Consider the following 20591-nt stretch of genomic DNA (forward strand, 5'->3'; position numbering starts at 1 on the left):
GGAGGGATATGAAATGTTCAATTAAAATCTCAAGATTGTTATTGGTTTTCCCCCCACTGAGACTTGCTGACGCGAACACATATCAGATAATGGGCTGGAGTTCAGATCTCTGGTTGACTTAGCGAGCCAGTGCTGAATGACAAAATGTCCCAGCTGTTTGGCTTCAGGTTTGGAGCAAGAATTTAGCAAGAAGCATTTAGAATTTTAAAATCTGCATCCCAAATGACACCCTGTTCCCAATATAGGGTAGAGCTCTGGTGGAAAGTAAAGCACTATGTAGGGAACAGGGTGCCATTTTGGGACGTCTTCTACATCTTCTATTACTGTTGGAAACATAGGAGCCCACAGACAGTCCATCAGGTCATACATCAGGGGGATGGGTAACAACATGGGAACATTATCTATCAGATGATAGTGACACATTGGCTGGAGGTTGGACAGAAGGTTACATTTCTCCCGCCCTGCGTCTCCATGGCAATGTCCTCTCAGGGTAGCCTATAAATGAGGCCACTGAACTAACTGAACAGGCAGTTAGGCCGACATTGTTCCTAGTCACTGAAAATAAGAATTTGTTATTAACTGACTTGCCTAGTTAAATAAAGGTCAAATAAATACATTCCATTAGCTCCTTTCCAGCCATTATTATGTGTCGACCTCCCCTCATCAGCCTCCTCTGACCACAATCCACTGTCCTGTGTTCTTATCTGACCTGTCAGTTTCACTCAAGATGAACAGACTCTGACTGGCTGACAGTGTTTTTTTCTCATCAATAAATGATGGAAGTGTTGGCCTTAATACAGGAGTCCCTTCTCTGCTCATGGGCCGGGGAGCTATTTGTTTCAGGTCAGGAGCTGCATTAACAAAAAAAGGGGGTAATTTAGGAAGTCTTTACAACCTGGAGTAGATGATGCATCCTGCTTTAAACATTTACTTTGTGGAGTCAGCATTTACAATGTTAGACTAGATTCTCAGTGTTCTATCCCAGAATATATTCTCACAGTGTTCTATCCCAGAATATATTCTCTCAGTGTTCTATCCCAGAATATATTCTCGCAGTGTTCTATCCCAGAATATATGCTCAGTGTTCTATCCCAGAATATATTCTCACAGTGTTCTATCCCAGAATATATTCTCTCAGTGTTCTATCCCAGAATATATTCTCGCAGTGTTCTATCCCAGAATATATTCTCGCAGTGTTCTATCCCAGAATATATGCTCAGTGTTCTATCCCAGAATATATGCTCAGTGTTCTATCCCAGAATATATGCTCAGTGTTCTATCCCAGAATATATGCTCAGTGTTCTAACCCAGAATATATGCTCAGTGTTCTATCCCAGAATATATGCTCAGTGTTCTAACCCAGAATATATGCTCAGTGTTCTAATCCCAGAATATATTCTCAGTGTTCTATCCCAGAATATATTCTCACAGTGTTCTATCCCAGAATATATTCTCACAGTGTTCTATCCCAGAATATATTCTCACAGTGTTCTATCCCAGAATATATTCTCAGTGTTCTATCCCAGAATATATTCTCACAGTGTTCTATCCCAGAATATATTCTCAGTGTTCTATTCTGGAATGTTACAGTTCCAGGAATGAAATTAGCCTTTAATGACATCAATTAGAAACATTTAGACTGTTGGACAAACTTTACTCCTCCAATCTATGTTCCTTATCCAACCTATGTTTAGAGATGTCCTGATGTAGCCTAGTGTTCTCTTGATATAAACTATGTTTAGAGATGTCCTGATGTAGCCTAGTGTTCTCTTGATATAAACTGTGTTTAGAGATGTCCTGATGTAGCCTAGTGTTCTCTTGATATAAACTGTGTTTAGAGATGTCCTGATGTAGCCTAGTGTTTCTCTTTGATCTATTTCACCACCACTACAAAGCTTGAACATGAAAGACAGAGAGTCAACAGGCCTCTTTAGGACTGGACAGGCCTCTTTAGGACTATAAAAGCCATGTTTGTTCAGAGAAGACGACTAGTGGAGAGATTAGCTACATAAATAACACTGTTTGTCAGGGAAGTCTAGAGGAGGTGACATGATGTTGGCATGCCATGAAGTGTACACATACTCGTATAAACACACACACACACACACACACACACCAACACACACACACACACACACACAAAATAAGTGTGCGTGCACGCAGGCAAGCACACACCAATGTTAACGTTTGTGTGTGTGTGTCCAATGTACCGGCAATGAGTTTCAGTAGCCACATCAGTAGATGGACTCCCTCTGTGCGTTAGGGAACACACCTATGGCAAAAAACATCTGAGGACACACAGACACTCTCACAGCGCATTACACATCATTCAGTTCAGTCATGTAAAGGAAAGGATGTGAAATGCACACCGTCTCTTTTGGAAGTACTTTTATGTGCTTCTATACGGTGGAGTTCGCGTGACTCTCGTGGCCTAATAGATGGATTAGAAGGTTGAGTCACAGCCCAAAACATGACCCAACCTCCTGCCACTGCTGGCCAAGGGCACAGACATAGGGACCACTTATTGGGAGCAAGGATGGCTGTTCTATTTGATTATTCATGTTTGATTGAACGTGTTTTGAAGCTAATTACAGAACTGTCAAGTGGCCTAATGTGTTTTACACACAGTACAGAAGGCCTGTGAATGGATCAGTGTATTTGTGAATTGTCAATGTAAAAACTCTGATCTCCTTCTCTTCTCCTTTCTTTCTTTTTCTGCCTCTCCTCTCCTCTCCCTTCTAGCACTGGACAGATACTTACCTCTCCTGGAACCCAGAGAACTTCCCAGGTGTTCAGAACCTTCGTTTCCCCTCCAATCAGATCTGGGTTCCTGATATCCTCCTCTACAACAGGTAGGCCCTCACTGCCACGGTCTCAACCAATAAGCATAGAGCTATGATGTATGAATGTCTTATGTTACTGTAAGCTACAGTGTTCTAGAATGGGGAAAAATGGGTCTGGCAAGATTTGGCCAGTAGCCTACGTATGGAGGAGGAGCTGAAGTTGACAAAACAAACTGAACACAATGTCTGCAGTAGAAGTAAGCAGATGTTTCTGGATTTCAGGATACAGTATTTTCAACCTAACTTCCTAAAACGGAAGTGGGGCCTCCGCTCAGGTGTCTTTCCCACGCCTGCCACGTTGCAGTAGCAGGCTAGTGGTCTTTAATTTTCTCCTAGGGGAGTTCAGTTGATACACATTAGTCCACTAAGTAACCCATTTGTAGACAGACAAGTCCCCTGTGGTTTGATTTTACCCTTGGTCAGAGCGTGGACTAATGAAATGACTACGAATTGATTGCCTGCAGGACATAAATAAACCACAATACCCATGAGGCTTTGCATCTGTGGCCCATTGCCATGATGGGTAATGTGTAGGAAGGAGCTGGATGACGACATCAGTGTTTGTGGATTGTCCACTGTACATGGGAGAGAATTACCAAGAGATTCCACTTCCACTGAAAGTTGACAATATTTTTCAAAACAGAATAGGAGACAAAAAAATCTGAAACCCCCCCCCCAGCTGAAACAGTGCATCTACTCATAAATTGATGTTTGTATCCTTCGATTGATTTTACTTGTCTTTTGTTCTCTTTTCTTACTTCGTCACCAAACTATAGTCTCTGCAAACACCTAACCTGGCTTGTCGCCTCCATCTCTCCTGTCCCCGTACGCCCCTGTGTTGTCCGTAGCAGGATCCAGTCCATGGAGGTAAATGGAGAGGTCATATGGTTCAGGGAACGCTCTAGCAGAACCACTCCCACAGTGTCTTACAGATGGTGATGTCAGCCATTTTGTTTTTTCAATGAACCCCGACTCGTAACTCTGCCCCTGCCTGCTCTCAACAGTTGGTAGATAGACATGGATGTTGATGGTATGGTAGATTTCATACAAAACTGATATAGCATAATGGATAGACCCCCAAATATTGTTTTGGGTGATATGGTACATTTCAAACAACAGCGTTTTAGTGCTGAAACATCGGCTAGTCTACTGAGGTTGCTGGCTGTCTGACGCCGGTACGGGAATCATACTGACGTCTAGGAACATGTCACCTGGCGATTACCGACTGTGACAGGGTAGAAGGAGACAACAATACCCACAGTCTGTTTGAGATGTGTCTAGGGGACAGGATGTGCGTGTGTCAAGGGGACAGGATGTGTGCGTGTTTTCGTGCCCTCTTCCGTTGAGCTGTCAGACTGGGTTGGGTTGAAGGAGCCAGCCAGAGAACCTGAGACCTCTGAGGTAGTTGACAATGTCAAGTTTCAAGGTTTAATGTCACATGCACAAGTACAGTGAAATGCCTTTCTTGCAGCTCTAACCCCAACAATGTAATAAACAATAACAAGGTAGTAATCAATAACAATGTAGACATCAAATAACAATGTAGTATTTTTTATTTTTTTATTTTTTTTATTTCACCTTTATTTAACCAGGTAGGCTAGTTGAGAACAAGTTCTCATTTGCAACTGCGACCTGGCCAAGATAAAGCTTAGCAGTGTGAACAGACAACACAGAGTTACACATGGAGTAAACAATTAACAAGTCAATAACACAGTAGAAAAAAAGGGGAGTCTATATACATTGTGTGCAAAAGGCATGATGAGGTAGGCGAATAATTACAATTTTGCAGATTAGCACTGGAGTGATAAATGATCAGATGGTCATGTACAGGTAGAGATACTGGTGTGCAAAAGAGCAGAAAAGTAAATAAATAAAAACAGTGTGGGGATGAGGTGAAAATGGGTGGGTTATTTACCAATAGACTATGTACAGCTGCAGCGATCGGTTAGCTGCTCAGATAGCACATGTTTGAAGTTGGTGAGGGAGATAAAAGTCTCCAACTAAAGGGATTTTTGCAATCTATTTAGTAATCAATAACAATGTAGTAATCAATAACAAATGTAGCAATCAATAACAATGTAGCAATCAATAACAATGTAGTAATCAATAACAATGTAGACATCAATAACAATGTAGTAATCAATAACAATGTAGTAAACAATAACACACAAGAAGAACATAATATAGTAAATAAGCACACTATATACAGGGTCAGTTCCAGGGTCAGTAGTTATATACAGGGTCAGTTCCAGGGTCAGTAGTTATATACAGGGTCAGTTCCAGGGTCAGTAGTTATATACAGGATCAGATCCAGGGTCAGTAGTTATATACAGGGTCAGTTCCAGGGTCAGTAGTTATATACAGGGTCAGTTCCAAGGTCAGTAGTTATATACAGGGTCAGTTCCAGGGTCAGTAGTTATATACAGGGTCAGTTCCATGGTCAGTAGTTATATACAGGGTCAGTTCCAGTACCATTTTAACAATGTGCAGGAACACTGGAGTGATGGAGGTAGATATGTATAGGGGTAAGGGTCAGACAGGGATACTGGAGTGATGGAGGGTAGATATGTATAGGGGTAAGGTGACAGGGATACTGGAGTGAGGTAGATATGTATAGATGGAGGTAGATATGTATAGGGGTAAGGAGACAGGGATACTGGAGTGATGGAGGTAGATATGTATAGGGTAAGGTGACAGGGATACTGGAGTGATGGAGGTAGATATGTATAGAGGTAAGGAGACAGGGATACTGGAGTGATGGAGGTAGATATGTATAGAGGTAAGGAGACAGGGATACTGGAGTGATGGAGGTAGATATGTATAGAGGTAAGGAGACAGGGATACTGGAGTGATGGAGGTAGATATGTATAGGGGTAAGGTGACAGGGATACTGGAGTGATGGAGGTAGATATGTATAGGGGGGAGGTGACAGGGATACTGGAGTGATGGAGGGAGATACAGTGCCTTGCGAAAGTATTCGGCCCCCTTGAACTTTGCGACCTTTTGCCACATTTCAGGCTTCAAACATAAAGATATAAAACTGTATTTTTTGTGAAGAATCAACAACAAGTGGGACACAATCATGAAGTGGAACGACATTTTTGGATATTTCAAACTTTTTTAACAAATCAAAAACTGAAAAATTGGGCGTGCAAAATTATTCAGCCCCCTTAAGTTAATACTTTGTAGCGCCACCTTTTGCTGCGATTACAGCTGTAAGTCGCTTGAGAACCATATCAGGCCAGACATAGAAATAGACAAACAAGACATCCAACATAGAATGCCCACTCAGATCACACCCTGACCAACCCAAACATAGAAATATGCAAAGTAAACTATGGTCAGGGTGTGACAGTTCGGTTGAATCTCTCAACCAGCCCATCCGTCTGAGGATGGTAAACCGATGTCCTCAACTGTTTCACCTGCCACAGTTTACAAAGGTCTGCCATAAGGCGGGACATAAAGGGTGTCCCCTGGTTGGTAAGGATCTCCTTTGGAACCCCTACCCTTGTGAACAAGAGCACTAATTCCTTTGCAATATTTTTGGAAGCCATCGTCCGAAGGGGAATGGCTTCTGGGTAGCGAGTGGCATAATCTAGAATGACCAGAATGTATTGGTGCCCTCTGGCGGATTTGGGTAGTGGGCCCACTAAATACCAAGCAGTGATGCAGCCTGTCAAGATGCTCTCAATGGAACAGCTGTAGAACTTTTAGAGGATCTGAGAGCCCATGCCAAACCTTTTCAATCTCCTGGGGGGGAAGTGCTGTCACACTATTTTAAGTCCTTAGGGATTTGGACACTGAGGAACTTGAAGCTCTCGGCCATGATTCAGCAGGACAGCCTGTGAAAACTGTCCACTAGTGTTTGCATCCCTGAGAGCTGAACCTCATTGCCTCAGGACCTCCGGAACAGGCTTCCAGATTAAGGCTAAACTTGCTGTGAGAAAACCTTATTTAGCCTTATTTATCCAGGGAAATAGACAGAATATGGAAGGGAGAAGATGGAGCTCCAACCATTATGGGACGAGCTGCAGACAAAAATTTCAATTACATTTAAGAGAAGAGAAGGCGTGACTCACAATTAATACACATTTTCAGATGGGCCACACTTGCTTTGAAATGAGATGTGTCACCCTTTTATGTAGCTAGGAAGTTATTAAGAGTGTTGTTGTCACGGCTTTATGTAGCCAGGAAGTCATTAAGAGTGTTGTTGTCACCGTTTTATGTAGCCAGGAAGTCATTAAGAGTGTTGTTGTCACGGCTTTATGTAGCCAGGAAGTCATTAAGAGTGTTGTTGTCACGGCTTTATGTAGCCAGGAAGTCATTAAGAGTGTTGTTGTCACCGTTTTATGTAGCCAGGAAGTCATTAAGAGTGTTGTTGTCACGGCTTTATGTCGCCAGGAAGTCATTAAGAGTGTTGTTGTCACGGCTTTATGTAGCCAGGAAGTCATTAAGAGTGTTGTTGTACGGTTTTATGTAGCCAGGAAGTCATTAAGAGTGTTGTTGTCACCGTTTTATGTAGCCAGGAAGTCATTAAGAGTGTTGTTGTCACGGCTTTAGAAACGTTCCAACCATGCCTTATTGCCGTATCTCAGTATTACTCCAGAATAGTTTGTATGTGACGGACAAAAAGTAACTCATTCCAATGGATCAGGGTTATGACTCTGAAGGAGAAGAAACTAAACAGAATGTCTGCCTTTTCTATTTGAACCAATAAAAGCCCAGAACACAACGGGGGGAACCATGTACTTAAAACACCGACTGTTTGTCTCACATGCCTCACTCCGACCCAGGAGCACATTTTAACAGCGTCATTACAGTTGACGTTAAAAGCCGTTCCGAACTCGGACCGTAATTGCTGGTGGTAATTTTAAGTGTCAGTGGATGAGAGTCATTATTACAAGAGACAAGATGCTGATGGCAATGCATTGATAACCCACTCACTCTATCACTCACTCTATCACTCTATCACTCACTCTATCACTCACTCTATCACTCACTCTATCACTCACTCTATCACTCACTCTCTCACTCACTCTCTCACTCTATCACTCACTCTCTCACTCACTCTATCACTCACTCTCTCACTCACTCACTCTATCACTCACTCTATCACTCACACTCACCACCACTCCTCCTCACTCACTCACCACCACTCCAATCACTCACTCACTCACTATATCACTCTATCACTCACTCTATCACTCACTCACTCACTCACTCACTCACTCACTCACTCACTCACTCACTCACTCACTCACTCTATCACTCTCTCACTCACTCTCTCACTCACACTATCACTCACTCTATCACTCATTCACTCCATCCATTCCTCCCTCCTTGTAATGGAGTACGGACAACAGGATAACATGGTGTTGAAGTTGATTTATGTCATATGCTGTCTGTTCTACGTTGTTTAAGGTGATGGAGGTGTTCTTTATGTGTGTGTGTGTGTGTGTGTGTGTGTGTGTGTGTGTGTGAGCGTGCATATTTGTGTGTGAGAGCGCGTGTGCGAGCGTGTGTGTGTGTGTGTGTGAGCGTGTGTATTTGTGTGTGAGAGCGTGTGTGCGAGCGTGTGTGTGTGTGTGAGCGTGCGTATTTGTGTGTGAGAGCGTGTGTGTGTGAGCGCGTGTGCGCGAGCGTGTGTGTGTGTCTAATCGGATGATACGGAAAACATTAAGCAGGTGATGGTCAGGATCAGCGATTACTAACATTATAGTCCTGGACAAAGAATAGATGGAGGGAGCTGAAGATTTACAGATGGGAAAAAAGGAATGAAGGAACGAAGGAAGGAAGGAAAGAAGGAATGAATGAACCAAAAACAGGAAGAGAAACAGGAAGTTAGATATGTAGGAACGGTCAGTTCCTGCAGATGATCTGTATCTGTCCCTGTAATCGTTCTACCTGGTCCTTTTCTCACATACACCAGAGTGAGAATGTGAGACATAAATAAAACGTCCCTGTAATCGTTCTACCTGGTCCTTTCCTCACATACACCAGAGTGAGAAGGTGAGACATAAATAAAACGTCCCTGTTATCGTTCTACCTGGTCCTTTCCTCACATACACCAGAGTGAGAAGGTGAGACATAAATAAAACGTCCCTGTAATCGTTCTACCTGGTCCTTTCCTCACATACACCAGAGTGAGAAGGTGAGACATAAATAAAACGTCCCTGTAATCGTTCTACCTGGTCCTTTCCTCACATACACCAGAGTGAGAAGGCGAGACATAAATAAAACGTCCCTGTGAGATGTAGGTAAGATATTTCAACCTGCCGTTGAGACTTCCCTGGGTAACGTAGGGCTATAAGCCCACTGTCTTCATATCCAATACCATGGTGTACCTGTCATATGAACCTATCGGACTCTCTGTCGTGACACAAGACATCATTCTGAGAAGATATTCCTTTCCCTCCTGAGACATAGATCCTGAAAACCAGTTATTGTGTTTCTGTCTATAGTGTTTTCACAGGATGAAACAGGACACACACACACACACACACACACACACACACACACACCACACACCACACACCACACACCACACACACACCACACACCACACACCACACACCACACACCACACACCACACACACACACACACACACACACAACATTGTCTACACAGTGTTTTGAGAGGACATTTCTATAAGCAGTGTAGAGATGTGGAGAGGAGCTTCAACCTGAAGCAGGAAGCTGTGATATTGAAGGAATAAGGTGTTTGTATTCTGTACATGTATTTGTCTGTCTGAAACCCAGTACAATGCTTTCCTTAAGGGATTGGTGGTGTGACGTGTGACACACAAATACTCATGTATAGAAGGATAAACATGATCTATAATTCGAGCTGACTTCCTTTTTGAGTTGTGTAACGTCCTGTTACATCCCTCTGTTACATCATTACCCCCCCCCCCTCCCGGTACGTCCCTGTGTTACACCATTACCCCCCCCCCATCCAGGTACGTCCCTGTGTTACACCATTAACCCCCCCCCCCATCCAGGTACGTCCCTGTGTTACACCATTACCCCCCCTCCAGGTACGTCCCTGTGTTACACCATTACCCCCCTCCCGGTATGTCCCTGTGTTACACCATTACCCCCCCCTCCCGGTACGTCCCTGTGTTACACCATTACCCCCCCCCTCCCGGTACGTCCCTGTGTTACACCATTACCCCCTCCCGGTACGTCCCTGTGTTACACCATTACCCCCCCTTCCAGGTACGTCCCTGTGTTACACCATTAAACCCCCCCCTCCCCCTCCAGGTACAGCCCTGTGTTGCACCATTACCCCCCCCACCCCCTCCAGGTACATCCCTGTGTTACACCATTACCCCCCCTCCCGGTACGTCATTGTACCAGTTATTGTGTTTCTGTCTATAGTGTTTTCACAGGATGAAACAGGACACACACACACACACACACACACACACACACACACACACACACACACACACACACACACACACACACACACACACACACACACACACACACACACACACCACACACACATACACACACAACATTGTCTACACAGTGTTTTGAGAGGACATTTCTATAAGCAGTGTAGAGATGTGGAGAGGAGCTTCAACCTGAAGCAGGAAGCTGTGATATTGAAGGAATAAGGTGTTTGTATTCTGTACATGTATTTGTCTGTCTGAAACCCAGTACAATGCTTTCCTTAAGGGATTGGTGGTGTGACGTGTGACACACAAATACTCATGTATAAAAGGATAAACATGATCTATAATTCGAGCTGACATCCTTTTTGAGTTGTGTAACGTCCCGGTACGTCCCTCTGTTACACCATTACCCCCCCCCCCATCCAGGTACGTCCCTGTGTTACACCATTACCCCCCCCTCCCGGTACGTCCCTGTGTTACACCATTACCCCCCCCCCAGGTACTTCCCTGTGTTACACCATTACCCCCCCTCCAGGTACGTCCCTGTGTTACACCATTAACCCCCCCATCCAGGTACCTCCCTGTGTTACACCATTACAAGCCCCCCCCCTCCAGGTACGTCCGTGTTACACCATTACCCCCCCTCCAGGTACGTCCCTGTGTTACACCATTACAACCCCCTTCCAGGTACGTCCCTGTGTTACACCATTACAACCCCCCTCCAGGTACGTCCCTGTGTTACACCATTACCCCCCCCCAGGTACGTCCCTGTGTTACACCATTACCCCCCCCAGGTACGTCCCTGTGTTACACCATTACCCCCCAGGTACGTCCCTGTGTTACACCATTACCCCCCCCCAGGTACGTCCCTGTGTTACACCATTACCCCCCTCCAGTTGTGTCCCCCCTCTAGGTACGTCCCTGTTTTACACCATTACCCCCCTCCAGGTACGTCCCTGTGTTACACCATTACCCCCACCCCAGGTACTTCCCTGTGTTACACCATTACCCCCCCCCCCCTCCAGGTACGTCCCTGTGTTACACCATTACCCCCCTCCAGGTACGTCCCTGTGTTACACCATTACCCCCCCTCCAGTTGTGTCCCCCTCTAGGTACGTCCCTGTTTTACACCATTACCCCCCCTCTAGGTACGTCCCTGTTTTACACCATTACCCTCCCCCTCCAGGTACGTCCCTGTGTTACTCCATGAAATGTCACCGTTTTATGTAGCCAGGAAGTCATTAAGAGTGTTGTTGTCACGGCTTTAGAAACGTTCCAACCATGCCTTATTGCCGTATCTCAGTATTACTCCAGAATAGTTTGTATGTGACGGACAAAAAGTAACTCATTCCAATGGATCAGGGTTATGACTCTGAAGGAGAATAAACTAAACAGAATGTTTAGGGGGGGGAACCATGTACTTAAAACACCGACTGTTTGTCTCACATGCCTCACTCCGACCCAGGAGCACATTTTAACAGCGTCATTACAGTTGACGTTAAAAGCCACTCCGAACTCGGAGCGTAATTGCTGGTATGAATCATATTAAACGAGGTATATGAATCATATTAAATGAGATATATAAATCATATTAATGTGATTCATATATCTTGTTTAATATGATGTTGTGTGATTATTGATTCATAGTCATAAACCAACATGCGCTAGTTGGATTATGTAGTTTAAAAAACATTATTAATCAATTCATTAAATTTAACATTTAACATTTAAGTCATTTAGCAGACGCTCTTATCCAGAGCGACTTACAAATTCACTAAATGTTGATTTAAAACAGAGAAACACTGTACAAGGTACAAGCCTACAACAGTGTGGATGGATGGTTTCAAGTACAAGAACATTAAAACAAACCAAAAAACATTCATAACTTCCCGAACCAGCATTAGTTAATTTGTATTCAGCTGGCCTCTACAACGCTGCTAATTTAGAAACCTTTGTTCTTGGACAATGGACCGGGTGATTATCAGGCTGTGTTCTAAATGACCCTCTATTTCCTGTTCAGAGCACTACTTTTCACCAGGACCCATAGGTCTAAAGTAGTGCACTATTTAGGGGATATGGTGCCATTTGGGAGATAGGATTCATCCCAACATCGCCAAACAACCAAGCCTGCAGCTTCCTCTCGTCTGAACAAATGGAACAATTATCATATCCGATTATGACAGGGACATGCAGCAATAAATCAACATTCAATTATGTAAATCGTGATGTCTTCTTTTGCGTTTGGTTACAGTCATTTTTTGGGGGGGCCTGCATTTAGTGCAAGGGCTTGTTGCGCGTCAGCCAATAGTGTAGGTTGTTTCCAATCCACTTCCTGTTCTTGTGACATCAGTCACTGGTCGTTTCAGACTAATGGACGTCTGCATGAACCAGGAGAATGATCTCCTTCTCTGGGGAAGATGAGCACTTTCATTTATTAGTCATTGTTTCCCATTATGAGAGCCAAGCTCTCCATCCCACCCTCTAGGCACTGATGCTGGGATCTGATCTGGACAAGCAACATTTACCGTCACTCTTTTTCCCCAAAAAATGTTTTAATATATATCTGGGGAGTAAGGATGGGGTGAGGAGGGATGCTGGGGGTGAGGAGGGATGCTGGGGGTGAGGAGGGATGCTGGGGTTGAGGAGGGATGCTGGGGTTGAGGAGGGATGCTGGGGTTGAGGAGGGATGCTGGGGTTGAGGAGGGATGCTGGGGTTGAGGAGGGATGTGGAGGGGGTGAGGAGGGGATGTGGAGGGTGAGGAGGGGGTGAGGAGGGATGCTGGGGGTGAGGAGGGATGCTGGGGGTGAGGAGGGATGCTGGGGGTGAGGAGGGATGTGGAGGGGGTAAGGAGGGATGCGGGGGTAAGGAGGGATGCAAGGTGGGATGGGGGGGGGATTGAGGAGGGATGCGGGGGGGTTGAGGGGGATGCGGAGGGGGTGAGTGTGGGATGTGAGGGGGATGCGGGGGGTTGAGGGGGATGCGGAGGGGGTGAGGAGGGATGCGGAGGGGGTGAGGAGGGATGCGGAGGGGGTGAGGAGGGATGCGGGGGGTTGAGGAGGGATCGGGGGGGTTGAGGAGGGATGCGGGGGGGTTGAGGGGGGATGCGGAGGGGTGAGGTGGGATGTGAGGGGGGATGTGGGGGGGATGCGGAGGGGGTGAGGAGGGATGCGGAGGGGTGAGGAGGGATGCGGGGGGTTGAGGAGGGATGCGGGGGGTTGAGGAGGGATGCGGGGGGGGTTGAGGGGGATGCGGAGGGGGTGAGAATGGATGCGGAGGGGGTGAGGAGGGATGCGGGGGGGTTGAGGGGGGATGCGGAGGGGTGAGGAGGGATGCGGGGGTTGAGGAGGGATGCGGGGGTGAGGGGGATGCGGGGGGGGTTGAGGGGGTGAGGAGGGATGCGGGGGTGAGGTGGGATGCGGGGGGATTGAGGAGGGATGCAGGGGGGTTGAGGGGGGATGCGGAGGGGGTGAGGTGGGATGTGAGGGGGATGTGGGGGGTTGAGGGGGGATGCGGAGGGGTGAGGAGGGATGGGGGTTGAGGAGGGATGCGGGGGTGAGGGGGGATGCGGGGGGGTTGAGGGGGGTGAGGAGGGATGTGGGGGTGAGGTGGGATGCGGGGGGATTGAGGAGGGATGCAGGGGGGTTGAGGGGGATGCGGAGGGGTGAGGAGGGATGCGGGGGTTGAGGAGGGATGCGGGGGGGGTTGAGGGGGGGATGGAGGGGGTGAGTGGGATGTGAGGGGGATGTGGGGGGTTGAGGGGGATGCGGAGGGGGTGAGGAGGGATGCGGAGGGGGTGAGGAGGGATGCGGGGGGGTTGAGGAGGGATGCGGGGGTTGAGGAGGGATGCGGGGGGTTGAGGGGGATGCGGAGGGGGTGAGAATGGATGCGGTGAGGAGGGATGCGGGGGGGTTGAGGGGGGATGCGGAGGGATGCGGGGGTTGAGGAGGGATGCGGGGGGTGAGGGGGGATGCGGGGGGGTTGAGGGGGGTGAGGAGGGATGCGGGGGTGAGGTGGGATGCGGGGGGATTGAGGAGGGATGCAGGGGGGTTGAGGGGGGATGCGGAGGGGGTGAGGTGGGATGTGAGGGGGATGTGGGGGGGTTGAGGGGGATGCGGAGGGGTGAGGAGGGATGCGGGGGGTTGAGGAGGGATGCGGGGGTGAGGGGGGGATGCGGGGGGGTTGAGGGGGGTGAGGAGGGATGCGGGGGGTGAGGTGGGATGCGGGGGGATTGAGGAGGGATGCAGGGGGGTTGAGGGGGATGCGGAGGGGTGAGGTGGGATGTGAGGGGGATGTGGGGGGTTGAGGGGGATGCGGAGGGGTGAGGAGGGATGCGGAGGGGGTGAGGAGGGATGCGGAGGGGGTGAGGTGGGATGTGAGGGGGATGGGGGGTTGAGGGGGATGCGGAGGGGGTGAGGAGGGATGCGGAGGGGGTGAGGAGGGATGCGGGGGTTGAGGGTGGATTGGGGGTTGAGGAGGGATGCTGGGGGGTTGAGGAGGGATGCGGAGGGGGTTAAGGGGGATGCGGGGGGAGGGGGTTAAGGGGGATGCGGGGGGGTTGAGGGGGGATGCGGAGGGGGTGAGGAGGGTGAGGTGGGATGTGGGGGGTTGAGGGGGATGCGGAGGGGGTGAGGTGGGATGCGGGGGGGGTTGGGGGGGTGAGGAGGGATGCGGGGGGGCTGAACAGGGATGCGGGGGGCTGAACAGGGATGCGGGGGGGTGAGGAGGGATGCGGCGGGTGAGGAGGGATGCGGGGGCTGAACAGGGATGCGGGGGGTTAGTCTAGGCTGTAATACCTGTGATATATGGTGTTTGTTGGGATATATTTGTGATGTATCTCAGTTTGATGGTAGTGTTTCTGAAGCCAGTCCCACCACACGCTGAGCCACCTCTGATGAAACCCTTTCTGGAGGAGGACCGGATCAATAATACACAGTCTGTCTTGCTCAGTACTGAGCCCTGAGTCTAAGATACAGTATCTCTCTCTCCTCCTCTCTCTGTTTCTCTCTCTCCTTTTCCCTCTCTCTCTCTCCTTTTCCCTCTCTCTCTCTCCTTTTCTTTCTCTCTTTCTCCTTCTCTATCTCTCTCTCCTTTTCTCTCTCTCTCTCTCCTCCTCTCTCTGTTTCTCTCTCTCCTCTCTCTGTTTCTCTCTCTCCCTTTCTCTATCCCTCTCTCCTTTTCTCTCTCTCTCCTTTTCTCTCTCTCTCTCCTTCTCTATCTCTCTCTTCTCTTTCTCTCCTTCACTCTCTGTTTCTCTCTTCTCTCTCTCTACTCCTCTCTCTGTTTCTCTCTCTCCTTCCTTCTCTCTCTCTCCTTTTCTCTCTCTCTCTCTCTCCTTTTCTGTCTCTCTCTCCTTTTCTCTCTCTCTCTCTCTCTCCTTTTCTGTCTCTCTCTCCTTTTCTCTCTCTCTCTCTCTCCTTTTCTGTCTCTCTCTCCTTTTCTCTCTCTCTCTCTCTCTCTCTCTCCTTCTCTATCTCTCTCTCCTTTTCTCTCTCTCTCCTCCTCTCTCTGTTTCTCTCGCTCTCCTTTTCTCTCGCTCTCTCTCCTTTTCTCTCTCTCTCTCTCTCTCTCTCTCTCTCTCTCTCTCCCTCTCCTCCTCTCTCTGTTTCTCTGTTTCTCTCTCTCCTTTCTCTCTGTCTCTCTCTCTCCTCTCCTCTTCTCTCTCTCTCTCTCCTCTCTCTCTCCTTTTTTCTCTCCTTTTCTCTCTCTCTCTCTCTCCTTTTCTCTCTCTCTCCTTCTCTCTGTTTCTCTCTTCTCTCTGTTTCTCTCTCTCTCCTTTTTTCTCTCCTTTTCTCTCTCTCTCTCTCTCTCCTTTTCTCTTTCTCTCCTTCACTCTCTGTTTCTCTCTTCTCTCTCTACTCCTCTCTCTGTTTCTCTCTCTCCTTCTCTCTCTCTCCTTTTCTCTCTCTCTCTCTCTCCTTTTCTCTCTCTCTCTCTCCTTTTTTCTCTCTCTCTCTCCTTTTCTCTCTCTCTCTCTCCTCTTTCTCTCCTTCTCTGTTTTGTCTCCATGACAACAGACTTAGTTACAACATCTATCAGATCATTCATCTGTGTCTCTTCTCTTCTCTCTTCCAGTGCAGACGAGAGGTTTGATGCTACCTTCCACACCAACGTCCTGGTCAACTCCTCTGGGTCCTGCCAGTACATCCCACCAGGTGGGTTACCAGGTCACGTCTAGCCCTGTTCAGTTCCAGGGGTTACCGGGTCACGTCTAGCCCTGTTCAGTTCCAGGGGTTACCGGGTCACATCTAGCCCTGTTCAGTTCCAGGGGTTACCGGGTCACGTTTAGCGCTGTTCAGTTCCAGGGGTTACCGGGTCACATCTAGCCCTGTTCAGTTCCAGGGGTTACCGGGTCACGTCTAGCCCTGTTCAGTTTCAGGGGTTACCGGGTCACGTCTAGCCCTGTTCAGTTCCAGGGGTTACCGGGTCACGTCTAGCCCTGTTCAGTTCCAGGGGTTACCGGGTCACGTCTAGCCCTGTTCAGTTCCAGGGGTTACCGGGTCACGTCTAGCCCTGTTCAGTTCCAGGGGTTACCGGGTCACGTCTAGCCCTGTTCAGTTCCAGGGGTTACCGGGTCACGTCTAGCCCTGTTCAGTTCCAGCGGTTACTGGGTCGACACCTATGTACTGAGGAGGGTCGCTTTAACCCAATGCTCTCTGCTACTATATGACAAGCGGTATCGGAGCGCCAAGTCTAGGACCAAAATGCTCCTGAACAGGTTCTATCCCCAAGCCATAAGACTGCTGAACAACTAATCACAACTAATCAAATGGCCACCAGACTTACATTTCCCCCCCTCCATCTGTTTTTACACTGCTGCTACTCGCTGTTTATTATCTATGTACAGTCCCATCCCCCACTTTACCCCTCTACCTACATGGACAAATGACCTCGACTAACCTTTACCCCCACCTACATGCACAAATGACCTTGACTAACCTTTACCCCCACCTACATGGACAAATGACCTCGACTAACCTTTACCCCCACCTACATGCACAAATGACCTCGACTAACCTTTACCCCCACCTACATGGACAAATGACCTCGACTAACCTTTACCCCCACCTACATGCACAAATGACCTCGACTAACCTTTACCCCCACCTACATGCACAAATGACCTCGACTAACCTTTACCTCCACCTACATGGACAAATGACCTCGACTAACCTTTACCCCCACCTACATGGACAAATGACCTCGACTAACCTTTACCTCCACCTACATGGACAAATGACCTTGACTAACCTTTACCCCTACCTACATGGACAAATGACCTCGACTAACCTTTACCCCTACCTACATGGACAAATGACCTCGACTAACCTTTACCCCTACCTACATGGACAAATGACCTCGACTAACCTTTACCCCCACCTACATGGACAAATGACCTCGACTAACCTTTACCCCCACCTACATGGACAAATGACCTCGACTAACCTTTACCCCCACCTACATGGACAAATGACCTCGACTAACCTTTACCCCCACCTACATGCACAAATGACCTCGACTAACCTTTACCTCCACCTACATGGACAAATGACCTCGACTAACCTTTACCCCCACCTACATGGACAAATGACCTCGACTAACCTTTACCCCCACCTACATGGACAAATGACCTCGACTAACCTTTACCCCCACCTACATGGACAAATGACCTCGACTAACCTTTACCCCCACCTACATGGACAAATGACCTCGACTAACCTTTACCTCCACCTACATGGACAAATGACCTCGACTAACCTTTACCCCCACCTACATGGACAAATGACCTCGACTAACCTTTACCCCCACCTACATGGACAAATGACCTCGACTAACCTTTACCCCCACCTACATGGACAAATGACCTCGACTAACCTTTACCCCCACCTACATGGACAAATGACCTCGACTAACCTTTACCCCCACCTACATGGACAAATGACCTCGACTAACCTTTACCCCCACCTACATGGACAAATGACCTCGACTAACCTTTACCCCCACCTACATGGACAAATGACCTCGACTAACCTTTACCCCCACCTACATGGACAAATGACCTCGACTAACCTTTACCCCCACCTACATGGACAAATGACCTCGACTAACCTTTACCCCTACCTACATGGACAAATGACCTCGACTAACCTTTACCCCTACCTACATGGACAAATGACCTCGACTAACCTTTACCCCTACCTACATGGACAAATGACCTCGACTAACCTTTACCCCCACCTACATGGACAAATGACCTCGACTAACCTTTACCCCCACCTACATGGACAAATGACCTCGACTAACCTTTACCCCTACCTACATGGACAAATGACCTCGACTAACCTTTACCCCTACCTACATGGACAAATGACCTCGACTAACCTTTACCCCTACCTACATGGACAAATGACCTCGACTAGCCTTTACCTCGACTAACCTTTACCCCTACCTACATGGACAAATGACCTCGACTAACCTTAACCCCCACACATTGACCCCTGTATGTAGCCTCATTATTGTTACTTTTTTAATAATTGTTTTACTTTAGTTTATTTGGTAAATATTTTCTTAACTCTTTCTTGAACTGCGTTGTTGGTTCAGGGCTTGTAGGTAAGCATTTAACTGTAAGGTTGTATTCGACGCATGCGACAAAGTTTGATTTGATTTGAAGTGCATTATCTTGAGTGTATACTCAGCAATAGAAAATCATCAACAGAAATCAACGATGGCAAAATGTGAATATGACAAGACTGCCCACTCCTCCTTCTCCTCATCATCCTCTCCTCTCCTCTCCTCTCCTCTCCTCTCCTCTCCTCTCCTCTCCTCTCCTCTCCTCTCCTTCCCCCAGGTATCCTGAAGAGTACCTGCTATATCGATGTTCGCTGGTTCCCCTTCGACGTCCAGAAGTGTGATCTGAAGTTTGGCTCATGGACCTACAACGGCTGGCTGCTGGACCTCCAGATCCTGGACGTAGACATCTCCTCATACATCCCCAACGGAGAGTGGGATCTCGTGGGTAAGAGACTGAAGGAGTGTCTCCCTGGAACTCTCTGGAGGAAATTAGGTTCACTTTTTTTTTTACAGCAGAGTCAGTGGTGGTCAACACTCCTCCTGGTGAGCTACTGGGAGTGCAGGCTTTTGTTCCAGACCTGTCCACCACTAAGCAGACTGCATCGCTCTAGTCAAATCAAATCAATCTTTATTTATACTGCACATTCCATACAATGTGGATTACACATTCTGTGCTTCCAGTAGATCTCTGACAGAATGCAGCCCTGTTTTAGGAGGTGTCTGCGTCCCATGTCTCTCTGATCCTGAGTGTTCTGGCCCCTGGGCTAGACAGACAATTATTGAGCCCGGTGTTACGCCTCTTATCCTGCTGCCTGAATTATTCTGTTTCAGTTCCTGGTCCCCTGGGCTAGACAGCCAATCAATGTCCAGCTCTGAGTGTGACCGAGCCAGGTGGTGTTACAGGGCTATTCTCCTCCCTGAACTACGCTGTTCCCATGTCATCTATTATTGGTTGGATGGTGGCAACGTGCCTCTGGTCTCTGATGGATGCCTTAGTAGTGTTGGATGGTGGCAACGTGCCTCTTGTCTCAGATGGATGCCTTAGTAGTGTTGGATGGTGGCAACGTGCCTCTGGTCTCAGATGGATGCTTTAGTAGTGTTGGATGGTGGCAACGTGCCTCTGGTCTCAGATGGATGCCTCAGTAGTGGATGGATGGTGGCAACGTGCCTCTGGTCTCAGATGGATGCCTCAGTAGTGGATGGATGGTGGCAACGTGCCTCTGGTCTCAGATGGATGCCTCAGTAGTGGATGGATGGTGGCAACGTGCCTCTGGTCTCAGATGGATGCCTTAGTAGTGTTGGATGGTGGCAACGTGCCTCTGGTCTCAGATGGATGCCTTAGTAGTGTTGGATGGTGGCAACGTGCCTCTGGTCTCAGATGGATGCCTTAGTAGTGTTGGATGGTGGCAACGTGCCTCTGGTCTCAGATGGATGCCTTAGTAGTGTTGGATGGTGGCAACGTGCCTCTGGTCTCAGATGGATGCCTTAGTAGTGTTGGATGGTGGCAACGTGCCTCTGGTCTCAGATGGATGCCTTAGTAGTGTTGGATGGTGGCAACGTGCCTCTGGTCTCAGATGGATGCCTTAGTAGGGGATGGATGGTGCCAACGTGCCTCTGGTCTCAGATGGATGCCTTAGTAGGGGATGGATGGTGCCAACGTGCCTCTGGTCTCAGATGGATGCCTTAGTAGTGGATGGATGGTTGCAACGTGCCTCTGGTCTCAGATGGATGCCTCAGTAGTGTTGGATGGTGGCAATGTGCCTCTGGTCTCAGAT

The 20591-nt window shown here is 48.1% G+C and overlaps 1 protein-coding gene across 1 annotated transcript in view; it reads left to right on the forward strand.

The window, feature by feature from the left end:
* The window catches only part of LOC135536255 (neuronal acetylcholine receptor subunit alpha-7-like), a 74666-nt gene that overhangs the window by 42827 nt on the left and 11248 nt on the right, over positions 1–20591 (forward strand). The window contains exons 4-6 of the mRNA XM_064962620.1: positions 2743–2852; positions 16321–16400; positions 19094–19261. Of these exons, the coding sequence (XP_064818692.1) occupies positions 2743–2852; positions 16321–16400; positions 19094–19261 (358 nt within the window). The remainder of the gene's footprint in view (positions 1–2742; positions 2853–16320; positions 16401–19093; positions 19262–20591) is intronic.

The sequence above is a fragment of the Oncorhynchus masou genome, unplaced genomic scaffold, assembly GCF_036934945.1.
Source record: "Oncorhynchus masou masou isolate Uvic2021 unplaced genomic scaffold, UVic_Omas_1.1 unplaced_scaffold_584, whole genome shotgun sequence".
NCBI lineage: Eukaryota > Metazoa > Chordata > Actinopteri > Salmoniformes > Salmonidae > Oncorhynchus > Oncorhynchus masou.